Source organism: Rana temporaria, chromosome 5 (assembly GCF_905171775.1).
Source record: "Rana temporaria chromosome 5, aRanTem1.1, whole genome shotgun sequence".
NCBI classification, from domain to species: domain Eukaryota; kingdom Metazoa; phylum Chordata; class Amphibia; order Anura; family Ranidae; genus Rana; species Rana temporaria.
Window position 1 is genome coordinate 261,129,127 of NC_053493.1, and position 22,005 is coordinate 261,151,131.

Here is a 22,005-nt window from a genome sequence, read left to right on the forward strand (position 1 = left end):
TAGGCTATGTGTCATCCCGTTTGAAGGAGACCTCTTGTTCGGACAAGATCTAGAGAAAGTGCTAGACCGTACTGCCGATGAGAGAAAAAATGTTTCCCTGTTAAAAGCAAGAAGGCTCAGGGGAAACACTTTTTTTCGTCCCCAAGGACAAAGGCCGTCACAGGGACAAGACCCCTAAGGGGTCGACCCCTAAAACAGTGGGGAAGGGGGTAAGCAGAAAGGTGTCCTGTTTTTCCTCTCCTAAAAAGACGACCAAGTCGCAGTGACTTGGTTCCCTTGGGAGGGAGATTGGGGCAGTTCCTCCCAAAGACCATCCCAAATACGTTTATCCTGAGGATAATCAGGGAGGGCTATCAAATTCAGTTCAAGGGCACTCTGCCCGCAAGAATGTTTGTAACCTCGCTTCCCGGAGATCCTCGGAAGAAGACATCCTTGTTATCACAAATTGGCGACTTGGTCGACCATCGGGTTCTTATTCCAGTGCCACAGCAAGAAATGAACCAAAGTTTCTATTCGCACATTTTCGTAGTGAGGAAACTGTTGGGCAAATTCCGCCTAATTTTAAACTTGAAGTCGCTAAACAATTGGGTGGCTTACAAGAAATTTCCCTTATCGTCTTTGAGGACAGTACCTTGGGAGAGCGTGGCTCCACCCACTTGACAGGAAACACACCTCCACCAAACTTCTTAAAAGGGAGGCTCCTTCCACTTATCAGTTTGTTTCCTCCGGCGGGAACACATGTGGGGGGTTAGGAGCCCTCTAGGTGCTACCTTAGAGGCCATATCTCCCTACTCCACCTGTTGTTTTTTTTTTTTTTTTTTTCTTCATACCTCAGAGTCTGTTTCCTTCCATTCACTGGATAGAGGGTGCCTTGTACATGGGCTCCTTCTACCTCATCGGTGCTCGGAGGAGCCAGGGACTGCTCCGGGATGCTGCCCTTCGGCAAGGTCGACGGCACGGACATCTTTTTCCTGTCCGGGCAGCCGACCGCCGGGGAGTTCAGTCAAGCTGCTTCCCCCCCCCCCCCCCGGAAGTGAGGTAACCGGAAGGGGGCGGCATCCTACGAGTGGGCACATGGACGTCATTTCCGCCAAGAAGCGCTAAGGGAGGCGGGAGGAACAGGTCTGGTGCCTTGTTAGTCCGGTGCAGTGGAGTCTGGAACTGGCGGTTTTGCCACCAGCATCACGCTGCTGCCTCAACATGGATTCAGGATCCGCAGCGAGTGGAACAGGCACTGGCACCAGCAAGTCCCAGGTAAGGAGAAGACTGAGGTTCTAATCTCATTTGCTATGGGGTCTCTCTAGCTCTCTTCTCCTTTTAAGGGGGGTGTGAGTGTTTTTTTTTTTTCCTGGTGGCAGGGGCCTGTTTGGGCACGTGAGTGTAGTGAATCCCTCACTGTGCACCTGTGGTGAGCATCTTGATTGATTTTCAGGCTGACTCAAATGGATGGTTTTGTTTTTGTTGTTTTTCCCTTTTTTCTTTCCCTTATGGCAGGCCAAGAGCTCTGACCCAGGGAATAAAAATGAATGTCCTTTATGCAAGTCTAAACTACCTGAAGGCTGGAAAAATACTTTCAAACATGTATTGACACATTAGTGAAGGAGGAAGTGTCTGCCGCTTGCAGCGACATAATCGCATCTGTTAAGAATTGGATGATAATATTTAATCATTTAAGTCCTCCCTCACGGAACCATCCGTGAGACAGACCTCTACCTCACAATCCTCACAAGACTCACTGTTAGTCCCGGTAGTGGAGGCAGAAGAGAGTCCTCTGAACCAGTAAGGTCCTTCCCCCTCACATTCTCAAGAATCGGATGAGGACGAGCTGGAGAATATGTCTTCAAAATATAATTTGTCTTTGAAACAATTTGATGGCCTCCTAAAAGCTATTCATGTGACTTTTAGGATTAGAGGAGGAACATAAAGAATTGTCTTTACACGACAGGATGTATGCAGGACTCGGTGAGCCCAAGATGCATACCTTTCCACAGTAATTTCTGAAGTGATCAAGAAAGAATGGACTGATCCTGAAAATAAACCTTTCTTTGCTAAGGCACACAAGAAAAGGTTTCCTTTTGATGAAGACCCAGCAGCTCCCTGGAATAAAGTTCCAAAACTCGATGCAGCCTTTTCTCAAGTCTCAAGATCTTCAGATCTAGCATTTGAGGACATGGGGATTCTGAAGGAACCCATGGATAAGAGGATGAATCGGCAATTTAAAGAGGGCCTGGCAATCCATCATAGGCAACCTTAAGCCAGCAATGGCGACTACTTGCGTCTCCAGAAATATGGAGTATTGGTTGAACCAGCTTAAAGCGGGGGTTCACCCTAAAATATATAATTTTTTTTCTAGCATGCCATCCAGCATACTAGCGCGAGCTACAGAGTGCTTTATTTTATTTTTTTGGCGCCGTACTAGTTTAATCCCGTAGTTATGTTTCAGACTCCCCGTGGGGAATGGGCGTTCCTATGCAGAGGGAACGTGATTGACGGCCGGCTATGGCGCGTCACGCTTCCCGAAAATAGCCGAAATAGGACTTGGCTCTTCACGGCGCCTGAGCAGTCAGCTCCGATGTCTGTGCGCAGGCGCCGTATAGCGCAGTGAAGAGCCGGGTCCTACTCCGGCTATTTTCGGGAAGCGTGACGCACCATAGCCGGCCGTCAATCACGTTCCCTCTGCATAGGAACGCCCATTCCCCGCGGGGAGTCTGAAACTTAACTACGGGATTAAACTGTACGGCGCAAAAAAATAAAGGCATACTGTAGCTTACGCTAGTATGCTGGATTTCATGGTAGAAACTTGTTTTTTAGGGGTGAACCACCGCTTTAAGGATCATATAATGGCTGATTCTCCAAAGCAAGAAATCCTAGACTCCTTTTCAACCCTGTCAGCTGCTGTAGCCTATCAGGATGACGGCAAGATCCGCAGCCCTTACTAATTCAGTTAGGAGGGCGCAGTGGTTAAAAACCTAGCCGGGGGACACAGTATAAGTATGGGAAAAATCTAATTTCAACCCAACCAGCACAATTTTTGGGGTATCAGCTCAGTGGGGCAAAGAATTTTTCTCCCAGAAGACAAAAAACTAATGATACTAAGGTTCATAGCCTCCTTGCAGACAAATCAAGAGCTGCCAGGCTCTAGGAACCCTTACCTCCATGCCAGCGGTGCAACGGGCAAGGCTTCACTTCAGACCGCTTCAAAGTTTTTCCTCCTGAAAGCATGGGATCACAGGACAGAATCTCTGGAAGCAAAGGTAAAAATCCCCACCAAAGTAAAACGATCGCTTTGGTGGTGAAGTCAGACAAACCTGTCAAAAGGCCTGTTATGGTAGTTTCCAATAGAAAAGGTGGTAACGGCGGACGCCAGCCTATGGGGATGGGGGGCGCACCTGGGTCAGAACTACCCTCAGGATGTTTGGTCCCGGTCAGAGGCAGAAAAGTCCTCCAATTGGAGAGAACTAAGGGCAGTGGCTTTAGCTTTGGATGCCTTCTCCGCAGACCTTCAAGATGCCCATGTTCAAGTCTTCTCAAACAATGCCACTACCATAGCCTACTTAAACAGGCAAGGAGGCACAAGAAGCAAATCACTTCAGCTTCTCGCCTCAGACATCCTAAACTGGGCAGAAAATCATTTGCTGTCCTTTTTAGCGGTCCACCTCAAAGGCACTTTGAATATAGTGGCAGATTTTCTAAGCGGAAGACGGATTCAGGAAACAGAATGGACCCTAAATCCGGAAGTCTTCACAATGATCATCTGGAAAAAACAAAGGGTTAATTGGGCGCACTCCTGGAAAAGTAATGGAGACTACAGCTATGGGACCAACTGTAACTGTGGCTAAAAATAGTAATAATAATAAGTCCTTAAGTTCCTAAGTCAATCTGAATAAAGTAAAATAAAACTTCCGCAGAGATGGCAGCCTGCTAGCAGGTGAAGGAAATCTGAAATGTAGCAAAAAGGAAAAAGCAGCGCCTTCTGAGCATAGTAAGTAAATTTATTAAAAATGTTTAAAAACCATACATGGAAATACTTACAAACGAGCTATATGGCAAGGCTTATCTGTATAAGTTCATCTGCTCTTGTCCCGGGTACAGCTGGTGCTGCGCTCGCCTTGATGTTTGTTAGACCAGGTCCCTGTAGCTCCTTGCCTCAATCGGCAGCGGTGGGTATTCACAGCGCTCTCAGAGAATGGAGGAGGACAGAGTTCCTGAGCACATGGCCGTAGATGACGTTGCATCCGGGTCAGAAGTCGGCGGGGAGGTGCGCGCGTTCAAAGCATGCGTGCTTCTTTATCAGGCTCTATAGGGGCCATCTTACAACAGGGAAAATTTAACTGGCGGAACACTAACCTATTGGTCCACTTAATACCATGGAAACTAATGCTATCCTCAAGCTGGTATAGAATACAATGGTTTAGAAAATCGGGTACTACTAGAAACGGGTACCAAGCACCTCAAGGTCACACGCCCTCCTGGACTCGCCCCTGCGTCAGGCTGAGCTCGGCAGTCTAATAATTGGCCAGCTCTGGAACTTGGCATGCATAGTACAGAGTGGGGAAAAAGTAGGAACATTTATGGGAGCACTTATGCTTACAGAAAAAGGGAACGTGCCACTTAAAAAAAAAAAAAAAAAAAAAAAAAAAAAAAAACGCAGTCCATAAATTTACAACCCTAGTTCAGGTATTGACTGAAAATTAGTGACTTTTTACTTGAGTGGGCTATAACCATCCTTAAAGCAGTAGTAACCCCAAAAGCAAACATTTTATTGCAGCTTACCAATTCTTAGATGTGATGGCTGCATTCATGTTTTCTTTGACATACTTTCTTCTATTTTTCATCTGGTGATCTGGCCAGTAAGTAATTTTCTTTTTTTTTTTTCTTCAAAAGAACAAGCTCTCATCTGTATTGTATCAGTTTTTTTTTATAGGGATGAGACCAGAGGACGGTTTGGGTGATATTTGGAGACTAGATTAGTGATGTAGCTTGGTCAGAGTTTTGAATGGCATTGTATGTTAGTATTTTGAATTTAATTTGCTGGGAGATTGGGGGCCAGTGTAGGGATTGGAGGAGAGGGTTGACAGACACTGCGCTGTTAGTAAGTTGGATAAGTCTGGCAGCAGCATTAATGAAAAACTGAAGAGGGGATAGCCTATGGAGAGGCAAGCCAATGAGAAGGGAGTTGCAATAGTCAAGGCGTGTTCTAGACCTAATTGAAAAAAGCTCATTCCAGTATGGCTTTTTTTTTTGATCAGTCAGTGGGTTAATGGGAGGGAGAAGATTACCTTATCCACACATGCACCGTGGATGAAGGAACCTCCCCACTGTGCCTTTGAATTTTGACAGCAGGACTCGCTATCGGTTGACACTGGGTGTAAGCCTTGACAAGCTTTTCCATAGTCGTGTTCAAGATTGTTGAACTTCTGTCATGTGGGAATGGCCATGGGTGCATTGAAATTCGTCCTCTGTCTGCTGAACTAGCCAAATATTCATTCCCATCAATGGCCGGCTTAAGTTTCAATGTGTCCTTTATCACCGGCTGCATCCCTCACCCTTTTGTGGAGCATAGAGTGTGTGTGTGTGTGTGTTTGTTTGTTTGTTTGAAAAATATACACATACACCCCTTATCTACTGGGATTTAGAGAATGGTCCCAAAAAGAGAAAATATCCAGAGAGCGTCAGTTGTATGGAGGAAAATGCCTTGTTGAGATCAGATGTGTGAGATCATAGAAAGGCAACAATAACTCAAATAACCAATTGTTACAACCAAGGTATGCAGAATACCACACGGGGTGCCACTCCTGTCGGCTAAGAACACAAAACTGAGGATACAATTCGCACATGCTCACCAAAATTTGACAATAGACTGCGAAAACATTGCCTAGCCTGATGAGTCTCGATTTCAGGTGGTAGGGTCAGAATTTGGCAAAAATTACACAAAAGCATGGATCCATCCTGCCTTGTATCAACTGTTTTTAGGCTGGTAGTGTAATGGTGTGGGGGTTTTTCTTGGGACACTTTGGGCCCCTTAGTACCAACTGAGCACTGTTTAAACAACATGGCCTGAGGATTGTTGCTGACCATGTGCATCCCTTTATGACTACAGTGTACCCATCTTCTGATGGCCACTTCCAGCAGGCCAATGCACAATGTCACAGCTCAAATCATCTCGCCACTGGCTTCTTGAACATGACAATTGGGTCACTGTACTAAAATGGGCTCCACATTCACCAGATCTTAATCCAGTAGAGTACCTTTGGGATGTGGTGGAATGGGAGATTTGTATCATGGCTGTGCTGCCAATAAATCTGAAGTAACTGCGTGATCATGTCAATATGGACCAAAATCTCTGAAGAATGTTTCCAACACCTTGTTGAATTTATGTCACAAAGAATTAAGGCAGTTCAGAAGTCAAAAAGGGGTCCAACCCGGTACTAGCAAGGTGTTCCTAATAAAGTGGATGGTGAATGTATATCTCTATCTGTTTTTATGGAGAGAGTTGTGAGAGATGATTTCTAAATCCCGGTTATGTGAGGAGAGCTAACAAGCAGAAAGTAATGACAAGGTGAGCTTACCTCCTGGAAGTGTAAAGGACCGGTGCATGAATGCATGGGAGAATACATGGCTGTCACTTGGTGAATGAGTTGGACAGCACTCTCTCTAGGAATTTGTGCACCATCAGCCTAGCTTTAAAAGAAAACCTGTCATGACACACAGAACTGTCTTGCTAACCTCTTTTTGAAAATAATTGTTCAGTCTGCCTTCCATAGGTGTGCCCAGCCTATTGCATTAGGGTCTGCACCCTTAAGCTCAAACGCATGCACGTGTATTTGTCTGCGTGTATATGACCCCAGAACATTGATCTCCCCACCGGCATAGTGAGAAAAAGCATAAACACTACTTTTATGGCAGAGCCGGTAAGAGCTTTAAAGAGCGATAACACTAATGCGCATGGGGTGATTGGGGTGTGCCTGGGCACATTTGGCACACCCTGTGCGTACGCCTAGGCTACCTTCAATAGTTTTGAGCCACTGATGCAGATCAGTGAATCAAAGTTCTACCTTCACTTCATGTTTGCTTCAAATACTGATTTTCAAATATTAAAACCACTCGGCCCACTTTAGCTTTTATTTTTATCATGACAAGCAATATAGGAACAGGTGTAGTTTTTATAGCTTTTAATGTGTGCACCAAACACATTTCCAGATGCCTTCTGGATTTATCATGGACTTATTAGATATCTTTCTAGTAGAGTGGAGAGGGATTAGAACACGATTTTATTGTTGCCTGTGCTTTGGTTATGGTTTATTTGCCATGTTTATCGTTATTGCTGAAAATGAATGAAAATCCCACATTTGGGAAAAATCTTTCAATGAGGAAACTACCAAGAACGCCTTCACTTTGTATGGATTTCCTTTCACTATGGGAGAGGAAATGAATGTAAATCTCCCCAATGGCACACAAATGGACAAACAAACAAAAAACCCTCCCTCACTCTAGCTATATTAAAAAATATGTTTTGCCTTTTATCTAATTTACTGTATTTTTTGGGCCTTGCTGGTATTGCTCTTCTTGATGGCTGACTTTTTTTTTTTTTTTTCTGGGATTAAAGTGGAGGTTCACCCAAAAACCTTTTTTTTTATTTATTTTTTTAACATTCGACTGAGGCTCGTTTTGTCAGGGGGAATCGGGTGTTTTTTTTTACACTCTAAGCCATACTTACCGCTTTGGAGATGCATCTTCTCTGCCGCTTCCGGGTATGGGCTGCGGGACTGGGCGTTCCTATTTGATTGACAGTCTTCCGACAGGCTTCCGATGGTCGCATCCATCGCGTCACGATTTTCCGAAAGTAGCCGAACGACGGTGCGCAGGCGCCGTATAGAGCCGCACCGACGTTCGGTTTCTTTCGGCTACTCGTGACGCGATGGATGCGACCGTCGGAAGCCTGTCAATCTAATAGGAACGCCCAGTCCCGCAGCCCATACCCGGAAGCGGCGGAGAAGATGTATCTCTAAAACGGTAAGTACGGCTTCGATTGTAAAAATAACGCCCGATTCCCCTTGAAAAAACGAGCATCAATCTAATGTTACATTTTTTTTTTTTTTCGAGTGAACTCCCGCTTTAATAAAATGTAAGTGGAATTTTAGTTTCATAACCACTAGATACTGTGATATGTGAGAGGGTGCAATAAAGAGCTTACACCAGCCTCTTTAGGCACAACTACGAAGTAGTACAGCAAGAGGAATACAATTGTTTACCTTTTTATAGTGTGTGTGTGTGTGTGTGTGTGTGTGTGTGTGTGTGTGTTTTTATTTATTTTTAAAGTTTTAAAATGCATGAGAATAGAACACATTAGTGTAATTGATGAAAAGTTTGTAACTTTTTTATGTGAAAGTATGTCACAGTAAAATGTCATTGTAGCTGTATTTTTGTAATAAAAGGTTTCTGGCAAGTTTATTTGTTATCTCTGGGTTTTAGATTGGGGGGTGGTGTCAGCTTGGCGCTATGCTACACCCAAAATATGAATGTACCATAGTCTAATGAGTCATCCTTTTTAATATAGAAGTCCCTAAAAGCAGGAAAATCTGATCAGGGAAGAATAAAAAAAATCACTTATTCTAACTAAACTGCTAGTGTAAATTGGGCCTAAATAGAAGCATAGAGATTGTATCACTTGAAAGCAGTTAGAAAGTAGAGTGAGAACAAAGTAAAAATGTCCAAGTGGGAAGAGGCTTAAGGAGAGAGGAAGGAAGACCTTAATCCTAATAAGGTCAGGGGTCAATTGTCTATTTTTTTTATAGTGGTTTACAGTATGTAGGCGCATAGATAAGTCGATAGAAGGTACAGGTCTAGTCTATAACTGTAAGATGCCACAGCTTCCAAGTTTTGGTTTTACTGTAGCGATACTGTAGCTAGATATATAGATAGATAGATAGATAGATAGATAGATAGATAGATAGATAGATAGATAGATAGATAGATATATATAGATATATATAGATATATAGATATATAGATATATATAGATATATAGATATATAGATATATAGATATATTTTTATAAGCTTTAATTTTCTGGTTTATTTACTCCAGGGGTCTCCCAAACTTTTGACCTTCCTGGGCTAAATTGGAAGAAGAGGAATTGTTTTGGGCCGCACATAAAATATACTAACAAAGAGAGTTGATGAGCAGCTCCTACTGTGGTTCCCACAGATAAACGTTGGCTTTGTAGAGAGCTGCGAAATAGGTGTGGCCACTGGCGAACTGTGACTATAGTGAATGGGGCAGGCCCCCCCCCCCCCCCGGCTTCTACTTGCTGAGATCTGTAGAAGGAAATTTTTAATACAATTCGCGCTGGCCCTGATCACTGGTGCAGCCCATCCCTGCACCCCACCCCCTTAGATTCGGCCATGCAGCATTCCCTGCTGTTGGTGTTATTGCAAACGTGGTAGCCCAGGCATCTTTCCGGATGTGCATTTGCCTGGCTTGTCAATGTAGGCTGCCTGCTATGTTTGCATGGCATCCCTACGTAGGTGTATGGACTGCGCTTGTCTGTGTCGGCCGACGTGGTTGCAGTGACACAGCATCTCTCCAGACAGGCCCAGATTGTGGGTTGGACACCCCTCATTTACAGCATTGAACCTAACTGCTGGCAATATTTTGCTTATAGGGTTGCTACTAAGAGAATCCTTTAGACCCCTTTCACACTGGAGGCATTTTTGAGGCACTTAAGTGCTTAAAATAGCGCCTGCAAAGTGCCTGAAAAAAGCCTCAACTGCAGTGATTTCACACTGGGGCGCTGCGCTGGCAGGGCGTCAGTCTTGCCAGCAGCTTCTTTGCAGCCCCTGCCCATTGGAATCGGCGTCGCTTTGTGGGCGCCTTAAACCATTTTTTCAGCCACTAGCGGGGGTTAAAGTGCCGCAAAAACGCTGCTAAAAATAGGGGTGCTTTACCGCCCACACCGGGCGCTTTCAGTGTGAAAGCACTTTTAAAGAGGAACTTCAGTCTGCTGTGTTTTGCCTCAACCTTACTTCCTTCATTGCTGCCATTATGGTGCTTGTGCTGAAGGGCTCTGCCCGGCCTTTGGCTTCTGACACAGACTTTTTGACGCATCAGATTTCCTGCATATGCACAAAGACGGCAAAGGTTTTGAACTTCCAAAACTTCTGTGTACAGATATTTGGGGAACCCAGGGCACCTGAAGCCCTGCAGCACAACAGTGTATGCATGGGGTGCGGCGTGGGACACATAATTTTAATTCCCACCATGGTGACTATAAGTGTCGCCAAAAAAAAAGCAACATGCATTTATACCCAGTTGTGAAAGGAGCAGGGGGGGGGGGGGTAGAGGAGGAGGTGACAGGGAAACATAACCTTTTCTAAGTGCTAGTGTCCACTTTAAAGAATGCTATTCATATACTGTCATTTTAATCTAATACGACAATATCTAAGACATGCATTTTACTCTGTTATAGGTATCTGATTATAAAATAATGCAGTTTAATGGAATTGTACATTAACCACTTATTATTCTCTGGTCTTTTGTTTAGTACCATACCTGGCACCCAGAAGATCTGGGTACGCACGTGGGGCTGTTCACATAACAGCTCTGATGGAGAGTACATGGCGGGCCAGTTGGCTGCATATGGCTACAGCATAACAGGTAAGCAATACAGATCAAGCTTGATCACAAGTCTGCAGGTTTCCCATCGATTTGTTGACTTTGGTAATTCTGTGGTGGTGCTTTTTGTACATTGATCTTTCTCGGTCCAAATTTGATTACTGTAATTTACAATAGGTAAAGAAAAATATAATTGTTACAGATAAACAAAAGTTATAAAAGTACAAAACAAATCTATCCAAATGGTGATGCCAGCATACTTTTATAGGCAGTGTTTTAGCTAAAGAATAGATTGCCTCTGAGAGTTGGTAGATTAACAGCAGCCAGTGGCATGCACAACCTTGTATTTAGACATAAAGGTGTGTGTGATTTATGTTTTTTTCTTTTTGAGGTTTTTTAAAATTACTAAAATAAAACCTGCATAAGGAAACGCCAGTGGATAACCAGTGTAATGGAATATATCTTTCCAATACCAGGGAAAGGGAGGCCTAAAAAAGACAATGTAGTGGATCCAGCAATAAAGAATGATCATATTTGTTGGATCAGGGACACATCAGGGGCACAATATCCTCACATTGCCAGAATGTATGGAAATGGGTACCCCTAGCTTTACCACAATGCCAGCATAATGGGGAAAGGCAATGGTCTTGACAATGCAAGACTTCAGGGGTTCTGTACCAGAACAGAAGGATTTTGTAAGCCGTCTCTGCGCCACACATCTAGATATTTTGAAAGTAGATGTCCATATTTTGTTCCAGCAAGGGAAAGTGTTGGGTCTTTGGAGACATAAAGGTTTGTTAGTGGCTCAAACAAGTCGCCTAAAGTATTTAGGGTTAACACCGCTAGTTTGGGGGATGCACAAAACCTTGGCTTTTTTCAGTAAAAAAAAGAAACGTTCTTACCATATTCAGAATTGAATATAATTTATAATTGAATGATTGAGAAGACCATATATGAAGTATGGTTTTTGTGGTCATGGTGGCTTCAGATAAAATTGCTCTTTTCTGATGGTAGCTTTTACTTGCGCTTAGAGAATAGAACATGGACCTTTGGTCAGCCATGGTAACGGTTTTAGAAAATACTTTTTATGTAGAACCACATTTTGAAATTGCATGCTTTGGATATCATGGCTGGGTATTACTTGCAAATTCTATTCAAGAGGAACTGCAGCTCGCATCATTTTGTAATAAAAACATCTTTGCCATTCTGAAGCTTCCCTCCATCAACTTTGCATATTTTATACAGTTATATACTGTGATTCTGTACTTGCCAAATATGCTGCAGAAATCTTCCTCCTCCAAGTCTGACTGCAACCATTTTAACTGTGGCAGCTGAAGCTGCTGCCTGCTCTACTTTCTGGATTTACACAGGGGTACACCTCCAGCTCTGCAGATCTCATTGGCCCTCTTATAACTCCCCTCCCCTTCCTGGGAAAACTCACAAGAGTTGGGGGAGAGAGAGCTGTGCATGTCATAAGCCTAGGCTAATTACCAGACAAAGATTAAGTGGGCTGTATCAGGTATTTACTGGCAGAAAAAAAAACTATCCAAAGTTAAAAGTGCAGTAGATTTAATAAATGGAAAGATGCCCCCCTGTACTCCTTCATTCATTCAGAGTGGGCAGCGCTAATGTGATACTGGCCATATCATCGGTTAAAAATGTGTGTGGGGGGGGGGGGGGGGGGTTTAATGCATTACTTTTTTCATTTAATACTGCTTTAATTACATGCAAGACGCACCCTTCAGAAAAACTCCACATGATTTGTATCTCCAAATATGTTGTGCAAACTTTCCCTATTCAGATGTGTTTTTAGCACTATAAAGATCTGCAATATCGATAGGTGTTGGGCAATGCACTAAAGTTGGCAAGCACAAAATATTGGGCAATAAGGTACACTTGGTAGCCAATGTACAGTTTTATTGGCATGCTAACCTTGAAAAACTGGGTTCAGGTGGGAAAATAATGAAATTCTTAATTGAGTAAGTTATGAACTAATCTTGATAACTGCAGTATATACAGTTTAGATAGCCGGCAGTGTGTAGTTACAAATAGTAACCACGTGATGGCAGCAGAGGATAAGAGAAAAGTGATTTACAATGCAGACAGAAGCCAAATTTTAATATGAACAACCTAATTTACTACTTTTTTATTTTTTCTTTTTTTTTTATGTTTGCGGCACTTTAATAGTCCTGGGATTGATGGCCTGTCATTGTTATCTCAAACTGTTTTGTTACACAAAGATAAAAATAGGTTTCTTTCTTCTTCAATGAGAAGAATAAAAGCTGCACTGTACTTGTGAATGTGAGATGTCTCTCTAGTGACAAGGAAATGTAGAAATTGGTGATAAGAAATTAGTGATAGAAATTTCTGAGGAAAGTGTTCATATTGATGGTTGTTGAGAGGTTTTAAGAGGTGGCTGGTACAAAGAGTTGCTGAAATCATAGTGCCCAGATAAATAACCAATCAGTATACGTATATAAATCCACTGTTTTTTCTGCTAAAGCTTTTGTAACTTGTAACCCCTTTCAATGCATAACCAGGAAAAGTACACTGGTATTTGTTGGTTCAGCCTTACAGCCGTCCATGTCATGACCCTTCCAAAGGAACGCTGGTGTTTTCTGCGCGTTTGTGAACATACCATAATATCTGTCCGGTGTGAACTTCAGGCATATTGGTATGGTTGTAGGTACCTGTGGCCTGTCTTCAAAACAATAGTGTAAACCATGGATTCTAAGCCAGAGCAGAATACAGTGCCTTGATTTCTTTCAAGAATCTAAATATTTATTGTTAAATAATGAAAATGTGCAGGCTAACATATGAAACTGCCATTTACAGTGGGGCAAAAAAGTATTTAGTCAGCCACCAATTGTGCAAGTTCTCCCACTTAAAAAGATGAGAGTCCTGTAATCGTCATCATAGGTATACCTCAACTATGAGAGACAAAATGTGGAACCAAATTCAGACAATTGCATTGTCTGATTTGGAAAGAATTTATTTGCAAATTTCTGGTGGAAATAAGTATTTGCTCCCCTCTACAAACAAGCAAGATTTCTGGCTCTCACAGACCTGTATCTTCTTCTTTAAGAGGCTCCTCTGTCCTCCACTCATTACCTGTATTAATGGCACCTGTTTGAACTTGTTATCAGTATAAAAGACACATGTCCAGTCACACTCCAAACTCCACTATGGTGAAGACCAAAGAGCTGTCGGACACCAGAAACAAAATTGTAGACCTGCACCAGGCTGGGAAGACTGAATCTGCAATAGGCAAGCAGCTTGGTGTGAAGAAATAACTGTGGGAGCAATAATTAGAAAATGGAAGGCTTGCAAGACCACTGATAATCTCCCTTGATCTGGGGCTCCACGCAAGATCTCACCCCGTAGGGTCAAAATGATCAAAAGAACGGTGAGCAGAAATCCTAGAACCACACGGGGTGACCTAGTGAATGACCTGCAAAGAGCTGGGACCAACGTAACAAAGGCTACCATTAGTAACACACTACGTCGCCAGGGACTCGGATCCAGCAGTGCCAGACGTGTCCCCCTGCTTAAGCCTGTACATGTCCGGGCCCATCTGAGGTTTGCTAGAGAGCATTTGGTTTCATCTGACCATATGACATTCTTCCAATCCTCTTCTGGATCATCCAAAGTAGAACTGTTTGGTAGAAATGCAACTCGTCGTGTTTGGAGGAGAGAGAATGCTGAGTTGCAACCAAAGAACACCATACCTACTGTGAAGCATGGGGTGGCAACATCATGCTTTGGGGCTGTTTCTCTGCAAAGGGAACAGGACGACTGATCCGTGTACATGAACAAATGAATGAATGGGGCCATGTATCGTGAAATTTTGAGTGCAAATCTCCCATCAGCAAGGGCATTGAAGATGAAACGTGGCTGGGTCTTTCAGCATGACAATGATCCCAAACACATCGCCCGGGCAACCAAGGAGTGACTTCGTAAGAAGCATTTCAAGATCCTGGAGTGGCCTAGCCAGTCTCCAGATTTCAACCCAATAGAAAACCTTTGGAGGGAGTTTGAAAGTCCATGTTGCCCAGCGACAGCCCCAAAACATCACTGCTCTAGAGGAGATCTGCATGGAGGAATGGGCCAACATACCAGCAACAGTGTGTGACAACCTTGTGAAGACTTAACAAAACGTTTGACCTCTGTCATTGCCAACAAAGGATATTTAACAAAGTATTGCAATGAACTTTTGCTATTGACCAAATACTTATTTTCCACCATAATTTTCAAATTCTTTCCAAATCGAAAAATGTGATTGTCTGGATTTGTTTCCACATTTTGTCTCTCATTGTTGTGGTATAACTATGATGACAATTACAGGCCTCTCATCTTTTTAAGTGGGAGAACTTGCACAATTGGTGGCTGACTAAATACTTTTTTGCCCCACTGTATTAAGCCTGGCTTCTGTCAATCATACGCCACCGGAATTTTGAAATTTAGCTGGAATTTTGAGCTTTGATTGGTGCTGTCAGCACTACCTAGCTTGACAAAAAATTTTTTAATCAACATTTGTTGCTGCTGTAATCACAATGTTGGATGGTAAGGACAAGGATCCTATTTTGATCCGACTTTAATGATATTCAATGGGCTGAAGTAGGATCAAAGTTGGACCAAAGTAGTACAGGGAGCATTTTCAAAGTCGGACTGACATGTGTCGCACCAGTTAAGACGGCTCTCATAGGGAAACATTGATTTTCACACGTCATGCGACATGAGCTCCCAATGTCAGAGCGTTTGTCGGACCAGTGTGAACCCGGCCTCAGTGTCTGGGCGCTAGTAATGGGTAGTCGGAGGTCACTGCCTGACTTGGTTGTATGTAAAGGCCATTTTATTTTTTATTTTTATTTTTTATCATAGGTAAGGGTTAGACTGTCGGGTTTCTATTTCTATCTGGGTCTCTGATTGTGAAAGTCACCCCTCCATTTTTCCCGGTGACCATTGTAAGGTCAAATCCTACAATTGTGAGTTGACACCAGAGTAAAGGTGTAAGAGCTTCCTGGGTGGGGGGTAGTGGTCGTAGAAGGTGTGACGGCTTTCTAAGGGAACTCCAGTCACTTTGAAGAGATTTTCTTTCATTTGCTAGGGTTTTTAACCATTCTCACTTCTATCTAAAGCAAAACAAAAAATGTTTTTGCTTACATTTTAATGCTTATAACATGCATGTTTTAATGATTGTGGATACAAGTATAATATGTGCTATGTGACGGCTACACAGGAGCTGGAAATCTGCATCTTTTGATTTGCAGTGTCATGTCTTGCTTGCACATAATTGTCAAGAGCTTCACATCATAATACCAGTACATGTCTGTAGATGGCGCTGTTCCTCCATGTAATTCTTCAAGTCTTAAAATGCTACACTGCTATTTAGAGTTAAATCTCAGTCCGCTACACTGTACAATGTAATTATGTTTCATTAGTTCTTTTATATCTGAGATATTTTCTGTGTAAAGAGTATATTTTGTCTAATTAAGGCTGCAGTTGTAGAAAATCACTGTTAAACCACAGCTTTAGCCAGGAATGCGTTATATTTCACACACACACACACACACACACACACACACACACACACACACACACACACACACACACACTTTATCTGTGTATGTATATAGATAGAAATAGGAGAATATATATAAATAAAAATGTATGTGGAGTATATTCAGACACACGGTCCTATTCAAATCCAGAAGCAATACGCTTTGTCACAGCGAAGTGTAAGCATAACCAAAATTGTTCATTCATAAAACTGATCATCTCCTAGTGCAGCTGACTGGAGCGCATCGTGATCTACGTAATCCAGCAGGTTGGCTCTGTCCTATCGGTGCTCTGCCCTGTATTCTCTGTGCTTTAGCCTTTGCTCTGCAGTCATAAGCCGAAACGGGAGATGCGCGGTTCTGTGGCATCATGTATTCTGTTTCACTGTGTTTTTTAATTTACTTGTTCTATCTCTAGCTTGCTGTAATAAAAGAAAAAAATATATAGACGGGTAATACATTTCTTGAAAGGATTTTTATTCTTTTTAATCTCCAATATTTTTGGGATTTTGTGTGTTTTTTTTTTCCTTGTTGAGAATTGGTTAACACTTCTATAACAAATCTTTTACCCATATCACCATACAGCTCATATTTTCATCTATAAGTTTCAAGGAAATATATATTTTTTTTTTCCTCACGTTTGCCGCTGCATGGGTTTTTCTATATACAGTTTACTGCAGCAAGCATTTTACATCAGAAAAATAGGCACAGCTTCGGTATGACTTGTCTGATAAGAGTTAATATAAAACAACTTATATGTTGCTAAACACAGTTTAAGACTGCCAGTGTTTATAGAAATATATAAGATACATTATTTTTAGTAAACACTTTATAAATTATATATGTTTTGTAAACAATGTGTTCTGATAGCTCTTCTTCACATAGGATGACCCTCTTGCTTTCAATGGAAATAATTGTAACGTGTGTCAAGGCATAATAGTAAAAAAATAAATAAATCTATTTCTGCAATACATGCACATTTTCCCATGTGTTGTCATTCAAGACCCGGAGTGTGCAGAAGAATACTGGTATCCGGCCTGCCCCACTGTGCTAAACTACAAAATTCGTCCCACTTTTTTTTTCATCTTCACAACATGGGGGGTGGCAGTGTTTTCTAGTCCAAAATTAGGTCCTTGTTTTGTGTTGCAGGTATGTTTTTACTCTTCTAGGTATTCATTTATAAAGGTATGATCTTTGTATAATCCCTTGGATTACAGTTGGAATTGCAAGTGCTCATATATCTGTGGATGCCCATGGCCAGCCAACCTCCCAAAAAAGTAATAGACCAGATCTATTAGGTTGCTGTGATTACAAATGTATCCCTTTTTTTTTTTTTTTTTTTTTTTTTAACAAACCTCTTTATCCTTACTCTCTGCAATGGAATTGCACAGAGCTGCCCTGAACCTACTTTTCTCAGGTCCCCCTCTAGCGTTTTTTTTTTTTTGCTCCTCTGGTGAGTGCCCCCATAGCAAGGTGCTTCCTATATGGGCACTCATGCAGGCTCACTCCTGAGCATTGTTGTCTGCATCTATAGACAGACAGCAGGTAGCAGCGGAGCCAATGCCTCAAAGCCTGGGAGTCCAGGAACTGAGGGGAGAGATCTGCTGCAGACAGGCATAGCACTGAATTGAATGAGGGCTCTGGTGTCGGGGGGGGGGGGATACTACTACCTAAACATCTTTTTACCTGAAAGCAGGCAAAAAATGTTTAACCGGCATTGTCTGGACATTGACTATTTGGCCCTGTGCTGTTCACATAACCCCCCCCCCCCAAAACAAACTAAAAAAAAAAAACTTTAGCAATGCACACCAAATTGAGCATGTGCAGAGAGCCACTGAGGCTCTGTGCTATCAGCAGATGGATTGGGGATAGTAAAGGAAGGGGGGGGGGATCAAACAGCATTTTTGCACAGTGTGGAGGATTAACCCCTTAGGTTCCACAGTGAGTATAACGAGCATGCTTTACTGCATATAAAGACTGGTTTTACTGTGGGTTTAGTAACAATTTGGGTGCTGCAAATCATATTTAGCCCCTATTCAAGCTTGTTTCCCTATCCATGGCTACACTCAACATGCAAAATGTTATTTTTAATTGTCCTCCGTAATGCTCGCTTAGAAAATAATTGCTGAAGTGGGAGTGGCTACCTGTCCGAAAAAGGGGCTCCCCCATGAAAAGAACAAAAGCTACTAAATATGTGAGGAGAGTGGGAACTTGCTTTCAAATGACTGAAAACAAATCTAATATTAAAAAAAAATTATCCAGAATGGTTGCTGCAGGAGAGAAGAGGGAGTGTCCAAAAGGATGGACACTGAGCTGGCGAGAGATCACAGCTCCAGGAATTCTGAGATTTTGTTGAGTGCTCCCTTACACAGCTTCTGAATCAATCGCTATAATACATGTCATTAGCCTTCACTACACATTTAGGCTTTGCTCACATCTTGGCTTTTCGAATGGCGGGCGGAAATGCAGTGATTCTGTCTGCGATTCAGATTGCGGAAAATCGCGGGATGCTCGGGCGATCCCCATCACTTCCAATGGTGCTGCGATTCATCAGGCGACAATCGCGATAAAATCGCACAAAGTTTTGCGGGACGCCTGTCGCCTAGAAAGTTCTTGTACTTTTGGGCGACAGGCGTTCCGCGATTCTGTTTGCGCGATTGTCGTCCTCCGTATCAAGGAAAAGTTACTCAAAGGTCGGGGTGTCATTAGATGTGACGGGGATCGCATAGGATTTCGCAATTTGACGCTATTTCAAATTCCAATTCTGTACGCTAAGATGTCAACGTACTGTTGTAATGTCTATTTAGCTAGCTCATAGTGCCCTGGGAGTTCTTTTAATAAATATTTAATATATGACAAACCAGTGCATGCATATAGAAAATAAGATCTATAAAACTGGTGAAAAGGCTAAAATAAAACAAGAATGTATGACTGATTGATTTTTTTTTTTTTTTTTTTTTTTTTTTTAACTGCAACTTGAATATATTTGCTAAATTACCCTTCCTGGTATACATTCGTAATACATTCGTAAAAATGCAGTGTTTTCAGACTGGTATAATCTGGATGTGTATGTGGGCCATTGTCGAAACAAGAAGTGCAATCGGTATAAGTGATGGTTGCAAGCACATTGGGTACAATTTTGTATTTGTTCCATCAAATCTAATGAGCAGGTTCACTCCATTTTTTTGCTGTGGTGGAAGATGGTATGTGTAAAATCTTGTCACACATCCATTTTAATGAGTGCATTACTTTTACCACCCGCTGAATCTGAGACAGTCTGGCCGCTAACCTGAAATTAATGCACTTGTTTAGTATTAATGCCGTGTGCCTGGATCCAGACAGCAATCCTTCATTTGGATGTCTGTGTAGTCAAAGTAAATTAACATCCAGAAATGATTGGATATGGAATGGTGACTTTTGGAATGCCACTTTCCTCTCCTGAAGTTCTACGTAGTTTAGGTTTTGGCAGAGGTTAGCTTTAATGTATTGTTTTAATAATTCCTGTTGCACGCTTACTGACTTACAAGTGTATGTAAGCCCTAACAATGAACCTTTTTCATTTTTGTCTTTAGGTGTGTTAAAGTATTCTATTCAAAGGGCTTTTGGTATACTTGCCTGATGAGCACAAAATAAATCAGAAATTCTGAGCTGTCCTGTGTGCACTTACTGTGTTATCTCAAAGCTCTCCTTGTTCTTATCTTGGACTACAGAGTATTTAACCTTAAGGCTCTATTCACACTTGTGCAACATGTTATGCAACTTTGGACATCGATCACATCCCACGTTTTTCCAAAGAGTACTGTTCAATACCGTTCATATCTAAAGTCACAGCGACTTCAACTACTCTACTTTGGTCTGACTTGCATGCAACTTTAGGGCCATAGAGCTTCAATGTTCACTCTCAAAGTCATGTGAATGTTGCACTTTAACATTTGACAGGTGTGACTGACCAATGATAGACAACTATCTAAGGTTGCACTCCAAAGTTGTGCGACTTTGGATTCGTACAAGTGTAAATCCAGCCTTAAGTTGTAAAGATCGAAGAGTAGGAGTAGTGAAGTAGTTTAGTAAAAGACAGCTGGGAGGACTGACGACACTCAAAGCCAAATCACACCTGCCTGTACTTGTTATGTTCCATATAGTGCCTGTGCGTTGGTGTGTGGTTTGAGGGGGTGCAATTCATTGTTACCATACATTGCACTGTTTGAGTCTTCTTTTTAAATGTATTTTAAAAAAAATATACTATATTGCATGCCATAGCCGACATGCTACATTTTTATACGCAACACATTCTCACACATGCATGGTGTGAAAGGTATAAAAACATGGTGAGCGCTGGAAGTTCTTGACACTACATAAAAAGCACCAAACCAATATAGTTTTGGAAAGTACAGATCTACAGATCTGCTTCTTTTGACTGCTAATGTACCAGAAGATAATTTCACTTTTCGTGACATGTTGCACCCAAATTCTCCTGTTGTGACAGCTAGTGGGCGATCTTCTCCCCCTGCTAGCTGTTGCAATAAAAACGCGGCTGTTCGTGGCTTTGTTTGTCTGGCCGTGTCACTCTTTGACAGTCGTCCTGTGAATGGAAAACTGCAAGTCCCGACAGCCTTTGCTTTCACACTGCTGCTCTGGCAGGATGTTAAAGAAAAAAAAAGTCCTGCTAGCAGCATCTTTGGGGCGCTCTAGGAGCGGTGTATACATCACTCTTGAAATCAATAAGCAGTGGCGCTTTTATCCGTTTATTCAGCCGCTAGCGGACGTTTAACGCGCCTATAAAACAGTAAAGCACAGCTAAAACTAGTGGCGCTTTACTGCTAAGGTGGCTGCGCTGTCAGTGTGAAAGGGCTCCAACTTCAGTCTGTTTAAGCTTTAAGAATAAAACCTGGAAGCTGATTATATATTACTTGGCTGCACCAGATTTTGGACTCGGCAGTTTTATAAATCAACCCCTGTATCTGTCTCCATCCAGGGCCAATCTGTTCCTAACCACAGGTAACAATTGGATGTCCAGACACATGCAAATAGGGGCAGACTGACGGCTCCTGTTAGCCTGTCATTGCTTCGAACAGGCTTATTGGCTGCAGCTGTTCTTTGCTGCCTTTTTTTAGTTTTTTTTTTTTTTTGCTTTTGAAATCTGAAGAGGACCATAATGGCAAGTGTGAATGGGGCCTTAATTCAGGGTTGTCAACCTCCCGTGGCATTTTTACTGACAAAACATGAAAAATGTACTGGCGGAGCACTTTTTTTTTTTTACTGGCAAGCTGAGAAATTACAGAACTATTGATAACTAACACAGTGAATATTTGAACAGTATAAACATGATATGGAAACACTGACCATACCTAGAACAAAGTAATTTGCTTGATTTACACTTAGTCAACACAGCATGACATTTTCAGCCCCTGATTTTTTACAAACTGTCAGTACATTTACTGGCGTTTGGCAACCCTGCCTTAGTTTCATGCCCTTTGGGTTGCACAATCATATTTAGCCACCATGAATAACTGCTGTAATTGGAAAGCTGAGGGAAGATGACAATGAAGGTTGTTTTGATAATGTATATCTGACTCCATATCTGTGACTTCAACTGGGCTTTAAGGGCTAATGAGCGCCATACAGTCGTGAGCGTGCAGAATAAAATACAACTGTATTTACAACTGTAGCATATTTTTCTGTGATGTATTGTATGAGAAAATACGCTTGATCCTGTACTCTCAGGTAAACACCAGTGCTGGCAATTGCACACATGGGCATTCGTGAACATATGACTGCACCTGTGTAATTGGCAGCAATGGGGGCAGACAAATGGCACAGCTTGGGCTCCCAG

The 22,005-nt window shown here is 42.2% G+C and overlaps 1 protein-coding gene across 3 annotated transcripts in view; it reads left to right on the top strand.

The window, feature by feature from the left end:
• Positions 1-22,005, top strand: part of CDKAL1 (CDK5 regulatory subunit associated protein 1 like 1) — a 947,145-nt gene that overhangs the window by 32,580 nt on the left and 892,560 nt on the right. For all 3 annotated transcript variants that reach the window (XM_040353783.1, XM_040353784.1, XM_040353785.1), the window contains exon 4: positions 10,544-10,656. In XM_040353783.1, the coding sequence (XP_040209717.1) occupies positions 10,544-10,656 (113 nt within the window). The remainder of the gene's footprint in view (positions 1-10,543; positions 10,657-22,005) is intronic.